The sequence below is a fragment of the Thermochaetoides thermophila genome, assembly GCF_000221225.1.
Source record: "Thermochaetoides thermophila DSM 1495 unplaced genomic scaffold scf7180000011816, whole genome shotgun sequence".
NCBI lineage: Eukaryota > Fungi > Ascomycota > Sordariomycetes > Sordariales > Chaetomiaceae > Thermochaetoides > Thermochaetoides thermophila.
The window spans coordinates 6,145,736-6,165,936 of NW_006383032.1; the positions used below are offsets into that span (position 1 = coordinate 6,145,736).

At 55.5% G+C, this 20,201-nt stretch overlaps 6 protein-coding genes across 6 annotated transcripts; 3 read left to right on the plus strand and 3 right to left on the minus strand.

Annotated features, from left to right (window-relative positions):
- Positions 1–1,602: 1,602 nt before the first annotated feature.
- CTHT_0037770 (putative myosin I binding protein) lies at positions 1,603–5,495 on the minus strand (the record flags this gene model as incomplete). Its single annotated transcript, XM_006694136.1, has 4 exons — positions 1,603–2,870; positions 2,990–3,559; positions 3,619–3,705; positions 3,773–5,495. 4 exons carry the CDS (start codon positions 5,493–5,495, stop codon positions 1,603–1,605), a joined length of 3,648 nt encoding a protein of 1,215 aa, XP_006694199.1.
- A 1,245-nt stretch (positions 5,496–6,740) lies between these two features.
- CTHT_0037780 (uncharacterized protein) lies at positions 6,741–7,865 on the plus strand (the record flags this gene model as incomplete). Its single annotated transcript, XM_006694137.1, has 1 exon — positions 6,741–7,865. The coding sequence occupies one exon, from the start codon at positions 6,741–6,743 to the stop codon at positions 7,863–7,865; it is 1,125 nt and encodes a 374-aa protein (XP_006694200.1).
- A 601-nt stretch (positions 7,866–8,466) lies between these two features.
- On the minus strand, positions 8,467–9,008 carry CTHT_0037790 (40S ribosomal protein eS17; the record flags this gene model as incomplete). Its single annotated transcript, XM_006694138.1, has 3 exons — positions 8,467–8,550; positions 8,603–8,803; positions 8,862–9,008. 3 exons carry the CDS (start codon positions 9,006–9,008, stop codon positions 8,467–8,469), a joined length of 432 nt encoding a protein of 143 aa, XP_006694201.1.
- Positions 9,009–9,428: 420 nt separating this feature from the next.
- CTHT_0037800 (putative U3 snoRNP protein) lies at positions 9,429–12,701 on the plus strand (the record flags this gene model as incomplete). Its single annotated transcript, XM_006694139.1, has 3 exons — positions 9,429–9,545; positions 9,606–12,297; positions 12,361–12,701. The coding sequence occupies 3 exons, from the start codon at positions 9,429–9,431 to the stop codon at positions 12,699–12,701; spliced, it is 3,150 nt and encodes a 1,049-aa protein (XP_006694202.1).
- A 205-nt stretch (positions 12,702–12,906) lies between these two features.
- Positions 12,907–14,824, minus strand: CTHT_0037810 (uncharacterized protein; the record flags this gene model as incomplete). The annotated part of the gene is made up of 5 exons (XM_006694140.1): positions 12,907–12,946; positions 12,997–13,146; positions 13,201–14,163; positions 14,234–14,582; positions 14,638–14,824. 5 exons carry the CDS (start codon positions 14,822–14,824, stop codon positions 12,907–12,909), a joined length of 1,689 nt encoding a protein of 562 aa, XP_006694203.1.
- A 3,767-nt stretch (positions 14,825–18,591) lies between these two features.
- CTHT_0037820 (complex subunit 6-like protein) lies at positions 18,592–20,074 on the plus strand (the record flags this gene model as incomplete). The annotated part of the gene is made up of 2 exons (XM_006694141.1): positions 18,592–18,868; positions 18,924–20,074. 2 exons carry the CDS (start codon positions 18,592–18,594, stop codon positions 20,072–20,074), a joined length of 1,428 nt encoding a protein of 475 aa, XP_006694204.1.
- Positions 20,075–20,201: the final 127 nt, after the last annotated feature.

The following is a 20,201-nucleotide window of genomic DNA, read 5'->3' on the forward strand; positions in this document are numbered from 1 at the left end:
ATAATCCCCATGAAATTATTGCGAATAGACACGACTGTGATGGATATTACATGGAGTACATAAAAACTGAGAGCACGCTCAATCGCAGGTGAAACATCCCATCCAAAATTCGACGATAAAACAGCGAGTCAACAAATGTCGATCTTGGGTGACTCATGGCCACACAAGCAAAGCGAGTCATATCGGACACATCATCTCTTTGTGTATCTGAGACTTGGGTAATCTGATGGGGTAAGTAAGTAAGTAAGTAAGTTGTTCAACTCTCCTACCGGATGTCTCGACTTTTCGTGCATCGGGGAAGAAAATCGAGTAGGTTGCACTCCGGTCCTCACTGCGCTACGCATGTCTATTGGGCGTGTCGAGTTTTAGCTCAGGGGCAGACTTGTTTGTCATAGGCCCGATAAGTGAGTTAGAGATAAATAGGTGAATGATCAAAGCAGTTGATGTTGACTATCTGATCAAATTCCTTTGCCAAGGCTTATATCTCCCAACCAAACAAGGTATCATCGAACACATGAGGGATGATTCTCTCACCATTCTTCTTAGCAAAACATTGTGGATAATCCCATCGTAACCGTGTAAAGTGATAAAAAAGACACATGTATCGATTCGGCAGTTTTGTAATGTCATGGTCAGGGAGAGTTTTGCTTCAAGTTATGCTATGTCGCTCTCTCCTAGGCACCTAATAATCTTCTGTAGTGACGCACTTACAACCCAGCAAGACTCCGGAAGCCTATCAGGATCTCTAAAAAGATGCTCAGACAAGGTAAAGCATAATAATATCCATGCTCTGTGCTTCCTATCTCAGCACACGTAATGAGTAATTGATATTGTCAATCATCATGGACAAAATCGGGATATCTCAGGCGCTTTCCTGTTGTGACTTTCAAAATACCTAACCCGAGTCGATTCTCAATTGGCAGTCCGGGATGAAAGAGTAGCATAGTAACATCAACATATTATCATCCCCAAATAGCGTTATAAAAACAACTGATGCCATGTATTGAACCAGATAAACTAAGACAATACTATGATGATGATGATGATGATGATGATGATGATGATGATGATGATGATGATGATGATGATGGTGGTGGTGGTGCTGAATGAATCCAACTTCTCCACACCAATCAACCAACCAACCAACCAACCAACCATCCATCCATCCATCCATCCATCCATCCATCCATCCATCCATCCAGACATTAACAACCAGTCAGCATGATCAGAAGGAAACAAAGCCATGCCTAACTAAAAGCTATTGCCCCATACAAAGGCGACTCAGTACCCACTTCTTGTCAACAAAATTACATCAAAGTCCATCGACAACACAAGGCTAGACACAAACACCAGACAAGACTAGACAACAGGCCTTCTTTCCAAGGCCATCACCCTCCCAATCCCACCCTCACTATACCACATCTTTCTTCCCCCACGCCCCTCGACACCCATCACAACCCCAACCAAAACCCTCCCCCCAATCAACTCATCTCCAAGCATCGTCCGTTCCCCTCTTCCAGGCAAACCCCATGGCCACACCACTGTCGATGGGCCCACTACTAATCCTTGCACGTTACTGTTACCAACCGGGACAAAAACCTCCTAATTCCCGCTCCCGGGAGCAGCCCCCTCCCAGCCAATCCAACTCCTGGGCATGACCCTCCAAATCTTGACCTCGCCACTGCGTAAATCATCCAGCTTGTAACTCTCCATCTTTACCTTCTTACTCCCTCCCTCACGACCCTGTTCCCATGCGCGAACCTTCTTCTTGGTCCCATCCCACTCCGCAACAATCGCCACATGCCCGTCAGGCTTACCCACTTCCATGGTGTACTTTGCGTGCATGGCGCCATGCTTACCCTGGAACTTGGCGTTGCGGATGGAGAGGATGTCGCCGGGGCGGATCTCGTCGTTTTGCAGAGTTGATGCGTTGGCTAGATTGGCATAGACCAAGGCGCCGTAGGCACGGTTACCGACGGGGAGGAGGGCATCCCGCAGGGGACGCAGGAGGTCGTAGATTAGGGCGTGCGGGGTACCGTCGCCGACGACGGTGTCTTTGCGGGCAGCAGCGGCGTCGGCGATGGTGCGGCCGAAGCGGTCATAGGCCTGTTCGAGCTGGTCCTGGCGCGGGGGACGAGGAGGAGCCTCATGGCGCTGTTCCAGTTGCACGTCGGACTGGTCGTTGGGGTTGAAGCGGACGGTGATGATGGTTTGGGAGTAGTCCTGGTACAGGATGTAGATGTCGCGTGTGATGACAGTCTTGCCATGGTCGGTCGACGTGGACTCCTCGGATTCGGAGAAGATGTCCTTGCGGCCGTGCAACTGGGGCGGCAGGCCGTTGGGCTGCAACCACCAGCCCGTGTGGCTAGCCAAGTCAAGATCGTTGGCAACGTAGCCTGAGTCCATCGAAGTTGACGGACGTGCCACGTCGATGGATCGGCGACCATGGCCATGGCCGAAGCCGGACCGTTGGATGTCGACAGACTGCCGACCCCGACTCGAAGGAGGGGGAGGAGGGGGCGACCTCGGGACCTGTTGAGGAACAGCATAGGACTGGGGCTCCTGGTGATAGTAGACCTCTTCCTGCTTGGCTTGAGTTACGGGGGCAGCAGGAGCAGGAGGTTGGCTAGTAGGGGGCGGGGGAGGGAAAGATGGCGCTACAGGGATGCTGGGAGCAGGGGCACTGGGAGCAGCAACAGCAGGAGCAGCAGGAGCAGCAGCATTGTAGTTGTATGGATCGTACTCGTTATCGTATGTCAGCGCCTCCTTTGGCGGGGAGGGGGGGCGGCGGGGCCCTCGGCATGTCGACGGACTGCCGAAGATCCGGAGGGGGAACACTAGGGATTTGAGGAGGAGGAGGAGGAGCCGCTCTGGGGGGAGTGGAGACCGGGATAGGTGGCGCCCGAGCGGTTGGGGAACGCGGGGTCGACAGCTCATCGAAGCTCGACTCACGCTCAGGATGGGCCTTGAGAGCATCTTTGTGGGGGACCAGAGGCGATGTCGGTGTCATAGTCTCCTTCATACTCAGTAACCTCTTCGTCACCTTCCTGGTCGCTCTCCTCCTGTGGCTGGGCCTTAGGCACAGGTGGCGGGGGACGAGGCGGGACGTCAGTCGTCGACTCACGACGCAACGGAGGAGCAGCAGTCGGGGGCGGCGGCGGAGGCCTTGCCTGGATAATGGGAGGAGCTGGGGCCAACGCAGGTACGGGAGGAGGAGGAATGGGGGGAGGCGGCCTGCTGTCGCGTTTGCTCGACGGAGACTGCGGAGGAGAGATGGGCGATGCGTCCTCGATAATCGACCTGCGGTTGCGGTCCTGAAAAGCACGGGCAGACGATGGGATCGGAGGTGGCCCAGCAGGAATAGGCGGAGGAGGAGGAGGAGGAGGAGGGGCTCCGACAGCCGGAGCAGGAGCACGAGCAGGAGCAGCCTCGCCACTCAGAGTATCAGGCTCCTCACCTGGACGTTCCGAGTACTCATCATCCGAGACCGAACCCTCACTAGTGGACTTGACTATCGGAGCCGTCGGAGCAGCCGGGGGCGGCGGGGGCGGCGGGCGCGCTTCGAGAGATTAACAATAATATTCCAAGGAGCAAAACAACGGGTCCAGAGATACTCACAGTCCACAGGAACAGCAGGAACAGGCGGAGGAGCTGGTCTTCCGCCAGGAACAGGAGGAGGCGGCGCTTCCGGCTCGTGGGACGGAACTACGTGCAAAAAAATTGGTCAGCTGTACGACTCAGTCATAAGTTATGGTTTGCCAGGCGCACATACATGCCGGGGTAGAGGCCCGAGGAGAAGTAGGCTGACGGGCTTCAGGCTCTTCCTTCTTCTCCTCGTCCTTCTCCTTCTCTTTCTTTTCCGGCTCCTGTTCAACAAATTCATGTTCAGGCTCAGGCTGCTTCGGCTCCTGCGGCGGGGCAGCCCTCATCAGACCAGGCAGCGGGATAGGAGCAATGCGCACAGGCTCCGAGTGCTCCTCCTCAGCAGGCTTAGGCGCAGCCTTCTTCTTCTTGGGCAGCACAGGAGCCGGAGCACCGAAAAGAGCGATGCCTGGCACACCAGCACCGCCAGCGAGCCTGGCCATTCTGGCGCGAAGCTCTTCCCTGCGCCGAATCTCAGGGTCGACGTCGTCCTCCTCTTCCTCCTCTTCCTCCTCTTCCTCGTCTTCCTCTTCTCCGACATCCTCCTCATGTTTCGGCACTGCCGGAGGAGCCGGATGTTTGGCCTTGCTGTCGCTCTCATCCTTCTCGGTCAAGTCGTCTTGGCCCTCGGTAGTCTCTCCAGCGCCAGACATGTCAGCCTCGTTGCCATCACGAGGCTCGGGGCCCTTTGAGGACCTGCGGCGACCGGATGGCACACGCGGAGGATGAGACTCCTCAGCGGAGGTCGTCGTTTCTCCAAGCCCATGCTTCTCGGCCTCCTCGCCCTCAGCAGCAGCAGGGGCAGGAGCAGCCTCGTGACTTTCCAGGCGCTTTTTGGGCGGCTTCTTGGGCTTCTCCTTCTTGGCAAGAGCTTCGGCATGCCGGGCAGCAGCCTCCATCTGCTGCTTTTGCAGCAGGGCCAGCCGCTCCTTCAAGCTCATGGGCTTGGGCTGGTCCTCTTCAGCAGCGCCCTCGGCCGTGGAGGAGCTGGTAACAAGCCCGGCCTTGGCTGCTTGTTCCTGAACCTCGGCTTCCTGGTCTTTCACTTGAGGATCCTCCTCTCGACGGTAGATCTTGGCGACGGGAACTTGAGTCGGAGGAGGCACGTAGGCATTCCTGCTGGGCGGCGGGGCCACGAACGGCTTCTTTATGAACTGATTGGCGCTGCCCGAGCTCAGACCAGCCGGCTTGAACGGGGCAATGGGTGCCGCAGCAGCCTTGTTGAAAGCTGCGATGCGGTCCTTGAGGGAGCCTCCGATAACCGGCTTCTCCGCAACGGGCGGGCGCTCCTCGCTGGGCTTGGGCGACGGGGGAGCAGGCTTAGGAATGCTCGGGACAGGAGGCGAGGCCGTCGCAGGGGCCGAGGGGACAGGAGGGTGTGGGACTGCCGGAGCAGCAGGGGCGGCAACGGGCACAGGGGGAGCGGATATAGGGGCTGCCTCGACGGATTGCGCGGGCACCGGAGGCTCGGGAGGGGATGCTGGCGCCGGAGGAGGCGGCGGGGGAGCAGCTACAGGAGCTTCCTGCCGCTCCGGGGCAGGCTCGACGACGGGAGCAGGGACAAGAGGAGGAGGAGGGGGCGGCGTGGCAGCAGGCTCAGGCTCATGTTCGGGCTCGGCCTCCTTCTTGGGACGCGATCTCGTAGGACGAGGCGGGGGACTCGGCTCGTACTTCTCGACAAAGTTGCGTGGGAAGATACCCTCGTGCTTCACGCCATTCTCGTCGACATACTCGCCGCCATACCAGTCAGCGTCCTCCTCATCGGTGACGGTGATGATCTGGCCCTCATAGAAGTTGAGGTCGTCCTCGTGGTTCGAGATGTAGTCGTACAGCGCCTTGACCTTGAACACCATGGCTGCCGACGTGTTGTGGTATGCGTATGCGTATACGGCAGTTCTGGGGTTCTGGAGAGAAATGAGGGATAAGGGATGCAGTCGGCGAGTCGCGGTGGTGCAGACTGCAATCAACTGATTGATGAAGATGTGGCGGGGCTTGGGAGCTAGCTCCAGTCCAAGCCACGATCAGCCGGGGATGGATGACGAGTGGGCTGCAGGTGGGCTGCGGGACAGCCTGGGCCCAAGGTTATTGTGTTATTGTGGTAAGAAAAAAAAGTTGTCGATGCTTGTCTTGCTTTCTGGGGTCTAGATAGGGAGAGGGGAAAGGGGGGGATTGGAAAATGAAAGTTCGAAGTTTCAAGTCTCTCACACTCTCTCTGACGCAGGCACTGTAGCGTTCACTGGGGTCCAAGTATTGGTCTGAAGCTGAGGTTCACTGTCAATGCCTGGTGCAGCGATGATCAGCCAGCCAAGAGCCGTGGGGAGAAAAGACCCGTGCCCTTGCTCCTGGCTCCTGCTCTTGCTGCTAGGTGCTATCCTGCTTGACCCTCGGGGATTTGGGGGCTTGCTGTGGGAGCTACCTGGGCCCACCCTGCGACACGAGCCACGAGCTTTACCCAACTTGTACCAGATGCCATGTATCGTTACGTACAGTGTCCGCGGAATGACGATACCTTAACAGCTTTCCGCCGTTTCAGCGGGCGAATCCGGATGAAGAGGAGAGCCTTGGATGTCGCGACTCAAGCTGAGCTTCAGAGTCAGTGCATAAACACCACTCTGCTCAATCACACCTTCCCTGAGGAAATCTGCCTACATATGTCGTGTCGCGACAGACAGGCAGCAGAGCAACTGATCCTTCGCCCTGCTCGCTTTACGCTCAGGAGGTGGCTGGGGCATTGTTGGTGCAGTGTATCCACGGTACGTAATGTCAATGAGAGCGGTACAGATACCTTTTATTTACAACATTACTGTCACAACGACATCTCGCCAGTCTTTGTTGGGAAGGTGTGGGGAACGTGGGAGGTGAGGACGACCAAAGGAAAGCCCCTCCTCAGAGGTGGGAAGCGTAGTGGGTCCGACTGACGCTCGGGCCAAATGCCAAGAGCAGGATGGTGAGCGCGACATTGATTCTGCTGCGTTCGTCGACCGCGACTCGTCGAGGCGAGGATCGGACTTTGATCGACAAGAGTCTCTCAATTCCTCTCCTCTGAACCAAAGACCTCCAAGCCAAGTTTTTTTAATAGTGAACAAATCGATTTCATCATGAGCTCAGAAGCATCACCCGAAGCAAAACCCAACCCCAAGCCCCTCAAGGGCATCCTCAAGAAGCCGTCAGCCCCGCCAAACCAGTCAACTCCCACCAAGTCGACCTCCTCTCCATCATCATCATCAACGAAGCCGTCGTCGTCTACGCCAGCCAAAAAGTCCGCGACAACACCAACCAGGCCCTCGACTAGACGACCCTCTCAAACTCTTTCCCGCTCCTCCCAGCCCCCAAGCCCCCAACAATCCCAGTCCCCCACCAACGAAGAAGAAAACGAAGAAGACCTCCCCCTCGCCGAACAACAACGCCGCCGCGAAGCCGCCGCCCGCCTCCGTCTCCTCCAACAAATCAAATCCCAAGTTCTGCCACCCCCCGTCCCAATCGAAGTCTTCGAGCACCTCTGCACCCTACCCACCACCTCCAACCCGGCGTCCTCCCCCTCAGCAGAGGACATCCAAACCTTCTTGAATGCCCTCCAGAAGTTCCAACCCAGGGAATACCTCGACCTGATCGAGGAGCGCAATTGTTTGGGCAAGTGCGGATACACGCTGTGCCCTAGGCCAAGAAGACAGCTGCCGGGGCCGTACAAGATTACGAGGAGTGGGGTTGGCAAGGCAGAGGAGTTGAACAAATGGTGTTCGGATGCGTGTGCAGCGAGGGCTCTATATATCAAGGTGCAGCTGGATAATCCAAGCTATGAACGGAGGAAGGGACCTGGGGGTAAGGATGAGCTCTTCATTAAGCTGGAGCTGAGGGCCGAGAAGGGGCAGGAAAATAAAACGGAGATGGGGAGGAAGACGGCCTATAAGGATGAGCAGGCAGAAAAGGACCTGGCTGATGCCATGGCTCGGCTGGAACTTGACAAGGCCACTAAGGCAAAGAAAGATGCCGCCCAGCTGGCGCTTGAGCGCGGCGATGCTGCTGGTGGTCTCTTTGCCGCTGAAGGACGTGTCGAGGTTGTCATTCAGGAGAAGGAGATTGACGAACCCGTAGTGCCACCCAATCCAGGCGATCAGGACAGCCACTTGTATGTTGAAGGATACAAGAGCGGTACAGGGACGAAGAAGCGTTCCGAGGATGATGATAGCGATGACGACGAATTTTTCTCGATCAAGTTTCGATAGACTTACCAACCTTCATTATTTGTTTGTCTAATGATGGGCTAAACTCCGTCAAAGTGGCGGGTCGCTGACAGATGGGCGTCGGAGGGATGTGTGAAGGTTTACAAAAAAGATGGAAAGATACCCAAACATAAACCTACCTTTGCATGCCAAGCAGCAATAGTTCACCATGAGCTTATCAGCAGATCGTGAGATCGTGCTGTGGGTCAGTCACAACACAGGGAAGCAAAGCCCCTGCTGCACAAATAAGACAGCATCATGCCTCACATGTTCCCATGGATGGGAAGAGTATGGCGATCAAGCTTCATCCCCGGAACTACCCTAGGGAATCCGCGACACCTCATGTGGGCAACAGATCTCTCATTTTTGCGAGGATCTATCCCGCTGTCCATGCTACCATCCCCTCCCGTAAAGACGCCGTGATAAAGACATGTCCTATGAACCAAAATAATGCCATCGTGCCCCGCAACCGTCCGCCTTTTTTTTAGGCCGTCGTCATCGCGCGAGCCCGAACCGTGGGTATTGGTGGTGGTGATGGTATCGTGGTGCTCGTTCGCCCATAGCGACGCGAAAAAGCCAGCCGAAAGGTTCACAGAGGACACGCTTAGTCGCGACGGCCGTAGCGGCGGCCACGCTCGACGGGCTGGCTCTGGGTGACGGGGATGACGTTGACAGGGATCGAGTCGAACTGCGAGGGTCAGCACCGCCCCCAACAACCGGCAAAAGGGAGAAGAACGTACGCCAAGGTGCTTGAGCAGGTCCTTGGTCTCCTGGTCGATGTCGAGCATGCCGGTCTCCGAGTTCTGGTGGAAGTCGAGAGCCGAGACCTCGGGGACGTACTGGTCCTTGCGCTCGCGCTCCTCCTCCTGAAGCTTGAACGAGATGCCGCGAACAGGACCACGCTGGATGCGCTTCATCAGGTGGGTAGTGTAGCCGGCAATCTGAGTTTGTCAGTAACAATATCTCCGAAAAAAAGAACCTTAAATAGGCTCCGCATACCTTGTTGCGCAGGCGCTTCGAGGAGATCACAGCAATCTCATCGCAAACCCGCTTGTTGGTCTCGAAGTCCAGGGTCAGGCGAGGGTAGTACTTCTCGATGATGACCTTGGCGGACTTCTTGACGGTCTTGGTGCGCACGCGACCCATTTTGGCGGATTGTTGTTGTCGTTAAAAACTAACGGGATTTGGCGACCTGGCAATGCTTCTCGGGACGGAGAGACAAGAGGAGAGGTTTTGTCAAGTTAAGCTCGGCCCTCGAAACTTTTGAGTGGTTACGCTTGTGGGGTTCGGAATTTTGTGTTAGGGCATGCCAAGACTTCTGTGTATGTGGCGCAACAATGGCTCAATGTGGCTCATGTGGCAAGTGGATCAGTACGTAGCTGTTCTTATCGATAGCGCTGCATCCAGCGCCAAGACATGCAAGGCTGGGAAAACTTCCAAAACTTCTGAATCGCAGTGAAGAGTCCGCGACAAGAAATTTGGACGAACTTGCGACAGAGCGCGGGCGCTGGCAAAACTGGCATCACTGACGGACGCTACAGAATTTCAAAGCGCTGCGCCGCCACAATGCCTCACCCTGAGCCCGATTTCCCGCTCACGAAGCGGCAAAAGCTCGATGCCGCTCCCAAGGCGTCCTCGTCCAAGAGGAAAAAGCCGGGGTCGGCCATCTTTGCGCCGTACCGGGTATGTTCTCTGAGCGATCAGGATGTTGCTTTGCCTGAACATGTTTTAACGTATATATAGACAATTGGTCTGATTTCGCCCACCGGCGTTCCCTTCACCTCGATTCCCCTTGGCAAGACGACCTTCCAGATCACCACCTCCGTCGGCCGCGCCCTTCAGACGTACGATCTTAAGCGCGGTCTCAACCTTGTCTTCGTCACTCGTCCTCAGACTCCGTCCGATATTACTGCCACTCACGCTTGGAAGGAGAGGGTCTATGCTGCCTTCGGCGACCCGCGCAATGGCGAGCCCCAGGGCCTCTGGGTCTTCCAGCGCGGCAAGAAGGTGGCCGAGCTGCCGCTTCCCTCCGACCTGGACCAGCCTATCAAGCAGATCCTAATTTTCGGCGGCTGGATTGTTGCCTGTGCTCTGACAAGAATAGAGGTCTGGAAGGCGGCGACCCTGGAGCACTACACCACCATCTTCCCCGCTGCCTCCAAGAAGGGCGACAACGAGCTGACCGGCGGCGCTATCAACATGCCCACGTTCCTCAACAAGATCTTTGTTGGCCGTAAGGATGGTTGGGTCGAGATTTGGAACGTCAGTACCGGCAAGCTGATCTATACGCTCCTGCCCCCGTCGCCCGACTGCGGTGCTGTCACCTGCCTGCAGCCGACCCCGGCCCTCTCGTTGCTGGCCATCGCCTACTCCGGGGGGCCTCTGGTCATCCAGAACGTGCTCACAGACAAGACAGTACTTCTCCTCGAGGCCGGTACTGACGATGCGCCTGTTACCAGCATCTCTTTCCGTACCGATGGCCTAGGCGCCGGCCAAGACGGTCGTAAGGACGGTGTCATGGCCACGGCGACGAGCGTCAGCGGCGATGTCACCTTTTGGGACCTCAACAAGGGCGGCAGGATCATGGGTGTGCTGCGGAGCGCGCACAACCCGCCGTCCCGTCACAACATTGTCCGTGGCGGTATCAGCAAGATCGAGTTCCTGGCCGGACAGCCCGTCATCGTCACCAGCGGTCTCGACAACTCGCTCAAGACCTGGATCTTCGACGAGTCGCCGTTCTCTCCTGTGCCTCGAATCCTGCACCAGCGAAGTGGCCATGCTGCCCCTGTGCGGTGCTTGCACTTCCTACCTTCCGACTTTGACGGTGCTGAGGGTGGCAACAAGTGGCTGCTGAGTGGTGGTAAGGACAGGAGTCTCTGGGGCTGGAGTTTGCGTCGCGACGGCCAGAGTGCCGAGCTCAGCCAGGGCGCTATCCGGAAGAAGGCCCGGAAGATGGGTCTTCTCGCTGGCGGCTCCCATGGTCCTACCACAACCCTTGAGGACCTCAAGGCTCCCGAAATCACCTGCATTGCCTCATCGCTGAACCGTGACGGTGGCATGGGTGCTATCCCTGGCAAGCAGATGATCTGGGACAAGGGCGACGACAAGAACCGGATCAGCAACGCCGAGCTGAGCGGGAACACTGGCTGGGAGAGCGTCGTCACCGCGCATAAGGACGATCCCTATGCCCGTACCTGGTTCTGGGGCAGGAGGAGAGCAGGCCGTTGGGCCTTCAAGACCGGTGATGGGGAGCCTGTCTCGACCGTTGCTATCAGCTCATGCGGTACCTTTGCGCTTGTCGGTTCGACCGGTGGCAGCATCGACATGTTCAACCTCCAGTCTGGCCGGCATCGCCAACGCTTCCCGTCGCGCCTTACTCCTGCCCAGCTGAGACAACTGAAGCTTCAGCAGCTCAGGAGGCTGGACGAAGCCAACAAGTTGGCCCACCGCTCCCAGCAAAAGACCTTCGCTCCCGGCACCGGACGGCACACAAATGCCGTCACGGGCATCGTTGTCGATCCTCTGAACAGGCATGTCGTCTCGTGCAGCCTGGATGGCAAGGTCAAATTCTGGGACTTCATTACCGGTAATCTAGTCGACGAGATCGACTGGGCGCCCATGACCAAGATCATCGGGTGCCGCTACCATCCAGGCAACGACCTGATCGCCTTCGCCTGCGACGACCGTTCCATCCGGGTAGTCGACATCGAAACCAAGAATACCATCCGTGAATTCTGGGGCTGCCGTGGCGACATCAACGACTTCTGCTTCTCGCCCGACGGTCGGTGGATCGTGGCCGCGTCGCAAGACTCCATCATCCGCGTCTGGGACCTGCCGACCGCACATCTCATCGATGCATTCCGCCTGGAACAGCCGTGTACCGCGCTCGCCTTCTCCCACACAGGCGAGTACCTTGCCGGCGCAATGGAAGGGTCTTTGGGCGTCCAGATCTGGACAAACCGCACGCTCTTCCGGCATGTGCCGACACGGCAGATCTCAGAATCCGAGATCGCGGACGTCGCGGCGCCCACGACCTCAGGCGAGGGCGGTCAAGGCCTTATCGAAGCTGCTCTCGAGGCCGAAGAAGAGCAAGCCGAAGATGACGGCGTCATGGCACCCATCATCGACCAGCTCAGCGCCGACATGATGACGCTATCGCTGGTCCCGCGCAGCCGCTGGCAGACGCTACTGCACATTGACATCATCAAGGCGCGCAACAAGCCCAAGGAGCCGCCCAAGGCGCCAGAGAAAGCGCCCTTCTTCCTGCCGCCGGTCGGCCAGAACGGAATCAGCTCGCTCATTCCCCAGGAGGACGCCAAGGCGAAGAAGGAGAAGGCGGCTGCGAACGGGGCGTCGAGAATTACGAAGCTGGATCTTACGCGGCAGGAGCAGACATTCACCTCCAAGCTGTTGGTTGGTGGTGCGAAGGGGGATTGTAAGTCTCTACACATGACTTTCGCACAGATTTCAGCAGAGCTAAACTAACGGACGTTCTTAGACACCGACTTCATCGAGCATCTCAAAGCCCTCCCTCCCGCAGCGGCCGACCTGGAACTGCGCTCTCTCTCCATCGGCAACGGCGACGAAGCCACCAACGAACTCCTGCACTTCATCCGTGCACTTACCAGCCGACTCGTCGCCCGCCGCGACTACGAGCTGACCCAGGCGTGGATGACAGTCTTCTTGCGGCTGCACTTCGACCTGATCATGGAGAACGAGGAGCTTCTGCAGGCATTGGGCGAGTGGAGGGAGCATCAAGCTCGCGAGCGCGACCGGTTGAGCGAGTTGGTCGGGTACTGTGGTGGTGTAGTGAGCTTCTTGCGGAGTCCAAGGACATAATACCTAGTGTTGTGTTTCCTTTTACTGCATATGCATATGAGATCTAGAGCGATGCTACGGTTCCGGTGTCCATCACACACCGTACACAAACTATTTTTATAACTTTGTTTTGTTTTGGGGTATCTCGGTGTTCAGAAAACGGAGTTTCATCACCAATGATGTGGCACATCCAAGACACACCTGATTTGTTGTGGTAGTTACGAGTCTATCCAAAGAGCTTCTCCAAAACCTTTTCAAAGAGGTTCCTGTAATTTAGTCAGCAAATACGGGAGTGATTGGGTCCTTACAGACTTACGATGGCGGTGTCGGCACATAGTTGCGCTCGTACTCGGCAATCTCGTCCAAATTCTTGACCAAGTCAATCTCAGATGCCTTGTGTATCTTGGTCTTCTTGAGTATCTTCCAGCCGATATAGAGAAAGGGGAAGACGCCGATCATGGTGTAGCTGTTACTGTCAGTACTTCACACAATCTTCAACATCCAGAGCAGAGAGACTCACGAGAACAAAAACGTAGGCACATCCCAATTCCCGGGCAAGAAGACGGTATACCCTCCCACAAACGTCATGACAAATGTGCCAGCCAACGCATACCACGCCATAAACGGCTGCCCAAACCCACGATACGGCAGCGTCTTCCTATCCAGCCCCTGTGCCTTACACGCGGCATAAAACCTCAAATACGACACCGTAATCACACTAAAGTTGATCAACTGACTGGCCGTTACCAAATTAATAAACCATTGCAGCACCACAGCCGCACTGTTCGACACCTGGAGAAAACTCAACAACGACAGCGCGAGCACCAGCAGCACCGCATACACGGGCACACCACGCTTTGTACAACGGGCAAAAATCTTCGGCGCCTTCCCCTCCAGCGCCAGGCCGTACAGCGACCGCGAGGCGCAATAGACGTAGCTGTTGCCCGCGGAGAAGGCCGCTGTGAGAACCATGGCGTTGACAATGTCGGGCAAGATGCGGATCCGCAGCCGGTTCATGGCTATCACGTACGGGCTGGCAGCCGCGCCCGGGGCACCCGTGCTGTACGCGGTCTTCAGGTCCTCGTCGTTGTACGGGACCAGGATGCCCACGGCGAGCGAGCCCAGGATGAAGAAGACAGTCAGGCGGGAGTAGACGGCGTTGAAGGCGCGTGGCATCACTTTGCGCGGATTCTCGGCCTCGCCGGCCGCCATGGCGACGTAGTCTGCGCCGGAGATGGTGAAGGAGGCTTGGATGAGGCATTGCAGGAAGCCGAGAAAGCGGCCTAGGGAGCCGGAAGAGTAAAGCTCGGTGAAGGCGCCGGGATCTTTCCAGTAGCGGAAGCCGATGCGGTCGTGCATTGGGTTGCCGCCGAGCATGACGATGAAGGTGAAGATGAGTAGGCCAGTGATGAGGAGGAACTTGCCAAGGGAGGCCCAGAACTCTGTTTCGCCGTAGTATTTGACCGCGAGGAGGTTGATCGTGCTGGTCTTGAGTCAGTACTCTTTCCTCCAGGAAAAAAAAAACGTTGGTTAAGCCCTAGGTAGATAGGTACCCATAAATCACGATGGTAATCGCAATAATCCCCCCGGCGGGCACAATATCACTCCAGTAGTGAATAACCACATTACAGGCCGTAATCTCAAACGGCACCATGGCCGCCTCATAGATGAAGAAGTTCCAGCCGGCAGCGAAGCCGAACGCCTCGTCGACATAGCGGCCTGCAAACCGGATGAAGGGCGACGAGATGGGTAGGTATGTCACCATCTCGGCCAGGGACAGCGTCATGCCCAAGATGAAGGTACACCACAGCGTGAAGGCAAGGAATAAGCTAGCCGGACCGCCGTTCAGAACGCCTTTGCCTATGTTGACGAAGAGCGCCGTGCCGATTGTGCCGCCGATGCCTTATGTTTGGTCAATCAATGGAGCAGAGGACGGTTTTGAAGTATGGGATAGTACCGATGAGCTGAATGTGCCGGGCCTTGAGCCTGCGGCGCGTGTTATCGGTCGTGCCATTCCCGATGCTATGGAGAGAGACGGTCTCGGAAGAAGCCTTTTCGCGGCTGGAAGTCCCCTTCTCGGGGATGGTGGCGAGAGGAGACCGCACGAGGCGGTTGGCCTCAAGGTCAACGGCTGATGAGGCCATGATGGGTTGAAATAAGACCCCGGGTAGGATACAATCGTGATAATACACACCGAAGACACCGAATAATACGTAAGGAAGGATAAGATGGCGGACGCTTTAAGAACGGAGTGTTTCTGTTACTGTCTCGCTCAGGCTGCTCAAAAGGCCATGAGGCTCAGGCCAGGGCTTCCTAGAAAATTTGTTTGAGCAGGAGAGAAAAGAACTCAACAACAAACTTCATGTGGAAGGCGTGAAGGAAGAGTTCCGTTTCTAAAATCTGGAGAGTGGGGGAAGGCCGTTTACCAGCACAGGGTAGCTGCAGCATCTGAGATGTTTGTTGACGTGCGACCTGACTTGAGACAGTTGATAGTGGCTGGGACTATGGCCTTCTGCGGGAGCTACGAGGGTATCCCACAGCAGTAAGTAAACTTTCACAAGCCACCATTAACCATATAATTTTTTTCGATTGTTCCGCGGTTAGTTGTCCCAAGTGCAGGAAGATTGTTACCCTTGAGTAGATATCGAGCTATTCGGCGCTAAGGCCGTGCATCATCCGCCCGTTGACAGCAGGGAACACAGATCGAGAAGCATCAGCTGTCACCCGTTCACCGATCACAGCTCAGGCAATCCTCATCCCAACTCCAGGAACAAAAGTAACATTCTCGCCACATGGCTTCCCTTGGGCCATATTCGACCCTCTAGGTATCTCAGAGCGCATCTCATCCATCAATTACAGTTTTTTTTTCTTCGAAACTAACGAAATGGCACCATCCCAGGTCTCCAATTTGCCATACTAAGGAAAAAAAAAGTTCGCAAGTCTCCAACAAGCTCCAACAACCAACAAAGCCCAGCCTCTTCCATGACCCTCCCCACAATCCACCACGCAAGAGAATCCACTCTGGCGCTCTCACTGTGGGGAAGAAGCGGGTGACGGGCCCGAGGCCCTCGGGGTAGAACGAGCAGTAACCCTGTTTCTCGGAGCGGACGTTCGGCCGTGAGAGGATGCCAAGGCCGTGCAGTTCCGTTGCGATGGGGTCAACTCGGCGCCGAGGAGGGGTGATTGTGGAGAGTGTGTTTCTAGGGGTTTAACTTTTGGATGTGGTATTGGAGTCGAAGCGTTAGAGTCTTGGAGATGTGTGTGAAACTTAGACAGTTGGAGAGCGTTTCACCGCTCCAGGACGGCAGTTGATCTAGCTGGTAGGAGTTCATATGATCGACGAGTCCAGCTGAGCTGAGAATGAAGTTGTTAGCGGTGAGTACTGTTTATTTCAATACAGGACCAGGAATGCATCAGCAGCGGAGACTGACTCTAAGGCTAAGCTTTTCTCAGGCTGTCAACACTCAACATTAGCGGCATTGTTTAAAGAAAAAAATTAAAAATGAACATACAAATATGATATAAAATACCAATTGAGAACAATACCTATTCACATCGCGAACCCAAAAGATAGCTTACCAGGTTGAAAATAGCTCGCCGATCTCGACATCACACCAGGTAACCTCTATACCACGACTACATTCCCATTTCATCACCCCTTGAGAGACTAAAGCTCACCGATGCTTGTTCAAGAAAACAAAGGCAAGACCTCTGCAACAAACTTCTTCACTGTCTCTTCCTTCATATAATGTTTCGTAGCAAACTCTGCATATAGGAACCAGGTTTTGATCTCTTTTACGATCTCTTTCATCAGGCTGCTCCGAGGATCGGCTTTGGGTTCAATCTTGTCAATGTCTGCTGGTTGGAACTGTGCAGCGGCGAGTTTCGAGGGAATCAACGGCGGGGCCATCAACGACGTACCAGGAGCGGAAGTTGTGCGGACTGGGGACGGATTCTGATGCTGAGACTGCTGTTGTGATGGCTCTGTTTGAATGGGCTATTGGGAGAAGTAGGGATGTTGGTGGGGTTGCTGACAGACTGGACGTTGTTGACACGACAGCTGTAATTGCATAGGAGGGTGGAGTTGGTTCTGGTGCTGCTCCTGAGGGCCTGGTGGTAGTTGGCATCCTCCACCTGAATGGCCAGGGAAAGCAGTTGCCGTCGGCGAGTGCTGAAACTGTGCCATTAGATGATGGTGAAGCCCCTGAGGGGCACCACTGAATGCTCCTTGCTGGCGCAGACACTCTATACAGGAATGCTGTTGAGCTATAGCAGATTGTCCATATGAAGCCGGCACAACCCCCTGGGCCGGGACAGTTGACGACTGGGATAGATGGTGAACTAAGCTGGGGTGCGGTGCCTGTAAAGGTGTCATGTTGGAAGACACCATCATAGACCCAAGCATTCTCTTAGGAGCAGCCTGGGGACCAGGAACTCGCCCTATAGAATCAGACATTGCACCATTTGCAATTCCCATATCTGCTATCCCAGTCTCAGAATGTTGGGATGGAAAGGCCTGTTTAACGTTGCTTGCTGGTGAATTGGTCGGCACGCCGTTGATGGTAAGACAAGAGATTCTGTCCGGTGTGATTGACGGACTCGGACTTGGAGCCAGGACAGGCCCAGTTGTAGAGACAGGAAACAACGGAACTGAAGTCACATGTATTGACTGTGTCCTCGGGGACAAGAATTCCTCCACTTGGGGATGGCCAGAGGGTTGTTGGAAAGTGAAGTTGTAGAACTGTGGGAGCGATCCTCCCCGCACTGCTTGAGACATAACAGAAGTTGGAGAATCAGGCCACGCCGTGGCCGCGACACTGTGCCTGGAAGACACTCGCGGTTGGTTGGAGGGATTGATATGAGGCTGCGAATTGGACAACTGGCCATCTGCGATTGATACTGTCAGATTGATTGATGAGTTGGTGTTGAGCCTGCGCTCTGGCTCCGTTAACAGCCTAATCGGTCGTTCCAAAGACGAGCATGGCTTCTTTACTACACTAGAGCCGATGACAGCGACATCATTCTCGCCTGGGCGCAGGGGTCTCTTGGCTGGTTGGTTTATCTTTACAATAGCCATTGTGCTCTTGATGTTGTAAGGTGATGGCTGACCAAACTCGGACTGTGGCCCAGAGACTAGCCCCTGATGATCAGAGACGGAGTAGAGTGATGGAAATTTCCTCCCTACGTCTGAAGCTGGCCTAAATCGGCTTCTCTTGTAAATATATGCCAGTGCTGATGAAAGCCGCCGGGCCTCAATAGGCCCATTCACTTTGCTAGTAGTTGGACTCCAGTGAAAACTCATCGTGCTTGCATGATCAAACCCGTGAACATTGTGAAAGATGAGCCTGGATAAAGGATTGGAGCTAGCAAGGTATTGCTCCGCGATCCGCGAAATAGTCATGGCTCAACAAAGGTGAAAAGAAACTGAGAGTAGAGACACAAGGAGATGCCGAGAAAAATCGGCTTGAACATGGCATTGCACTCATATAAGCTGGACTGAAAGACATTTTGTAACAGTTAAGAAAAACAATATCTAGATATTTTATTTCATATCTGAGATGTTTTTATAGAGGAGAACCTGAAAGCAGATGCAAGGGTTTTTGATGCTTGGTTGGGCGTTGTTCCAACCCAGGGGAAGAAACATGAATGCAGCGACGGGGCATGGCCAGCTGGCAATGATGACTGACAGTTGTCAGACCCACATCCCAATTGGAGCTGCCCCTCCTCAAGCTCCCCGAGCTCTCCAGCAGGGCGAGGCTGCACTTCTGCCTTGCCAACAACCCCTCGACTTCCCACTATCATCCCGTTGTCCCCTGGCTTCCCGCCCTCTCACAAGCAGGCTTGCCTCCCTTGATTCCAGCCGACCTGAATCTAGGTCCCCGATAGCCTTGTGAGAGCGACAATATAAACCATGGCAGATCAAGCAGTCAACGAGTTGCTTTCCACCCAAAAGGCTGATGCCTTGGGACTCCAGGTCGTCCTCCATCCCCTGCCCGTCCTGGAGATATCTGACTATATTGCCCGGGCCTACCAGCGCGGTCTACAAGGCGCTGTTGTTGGTGCACTGCTAGGTCAGCAGGATGGCCATCAAGTCACTATCGAGTTCAGCTTCAGCTGCAAAACGGTCAAAAATGATGAGGGTCTCTTTGAGCTGGACCAGGAGTGGTTCAAGCAGCGGTTAGAGCAGAGTGTGTCCCTCACCCTCACCTCCGCTAATTTTCTTGTAGACTGACCTTTTCTTAGTGAGGACGGTCCACAAGAACCCTCCTCTTGACCTGGTTGGGTGGTACTCCCTGGTGCCTAAGACCGGTCCTACACGTTACCACCTCCCTATTCAACGCCAAATCAGCGCCGTCAACGACTCAGCCATCCTTCTTGGCTTCCATGTCGAGGATATTATCAACCCCGCCCCGGGAGACCCTCTCCCCATCACAATCTACGAGACCCTGATGGAAGCCGAAGAGTCGAGGGAAAACGACGGGGAAGACAAGGAGATGATGGATGTCGAGGCGGCCGCTAAGATGGTGCTGCGCTTCCGCAAGCTGCCCTACGTCACCGACACAGGCGAGGCCGAAATGATCGCACTGAAGTACATCCGCGAGGGCGGCGCCAACGCGACCGCCGAACCCAGCGACAGAAGTATGGTGGAGCAATTCGAGAAAAAGATCGCCGTCGACGACGGCAAGGGCAAACGCCGTGCCGTCGCCTATGAGGAGAGCAGCCAAGCCAAGAAGGAAGCCTCTTCCTCCGCCACAAACACTCCGACCAACGAACAGCAGCAGCAATCTAACCCCGACGTTAATCTCAACCGCGAAGAAACAGAGTACATGTCCGCCCTGCAAGCCAAATATAACGCCATCAAGATGATGAAGTCCCGCCTAGCCCTCGTCATCGCATATCTGGCCCAACTCCCACCCGCCTTCAAACAAGGGTACCAAACCACCGCCAACGCGGCAGCCGACGCCCGCGCGACCCACGGCGTCCACACCATCCCCTCTAATACCATCCTCCGCCAATTGCAAGCCCTCCTCACCAACGCCGACCTCGTCACGCCCTCGACGACTTCCCCCTCAGACTCGCAACCCTCTGCCCTGGCACAAGAACTCCAGCGCGAGGCAAACGACGTGCAGCTCATCTCTCTCGTCAGCGATCTCCTCTCTAGTGTGAGCGAGATCCGCGAGGCGGGCAAGAAATTCTCCGTGCTGGAGGTCGCGCGCATGCAGCGGCAAATGGGACGTGCCGATCCCCGCGATGGCGGTGGTGGGTTCGGGGATATGGAGTTTGATCCTAGGATGTTACTGGGCGGTCGGAGAGGAGGTGGTGGGTTTGGAGGGATGGAAGGGGTTGGGGGACCGGGGTTCGGGAGCAGCAGTGCGGCAGCTGCCATAATTTAGGGAAGTGCTTGGCACCTGAGCAAGAGTACGAAATGAGATTCACGACCTGGTGTCACGTGAATTGTTTTTCTTTGCTTGATCGGCGTTGGAGAGGAATTATGGGACTACATGAGGTTCTTGCATGTCG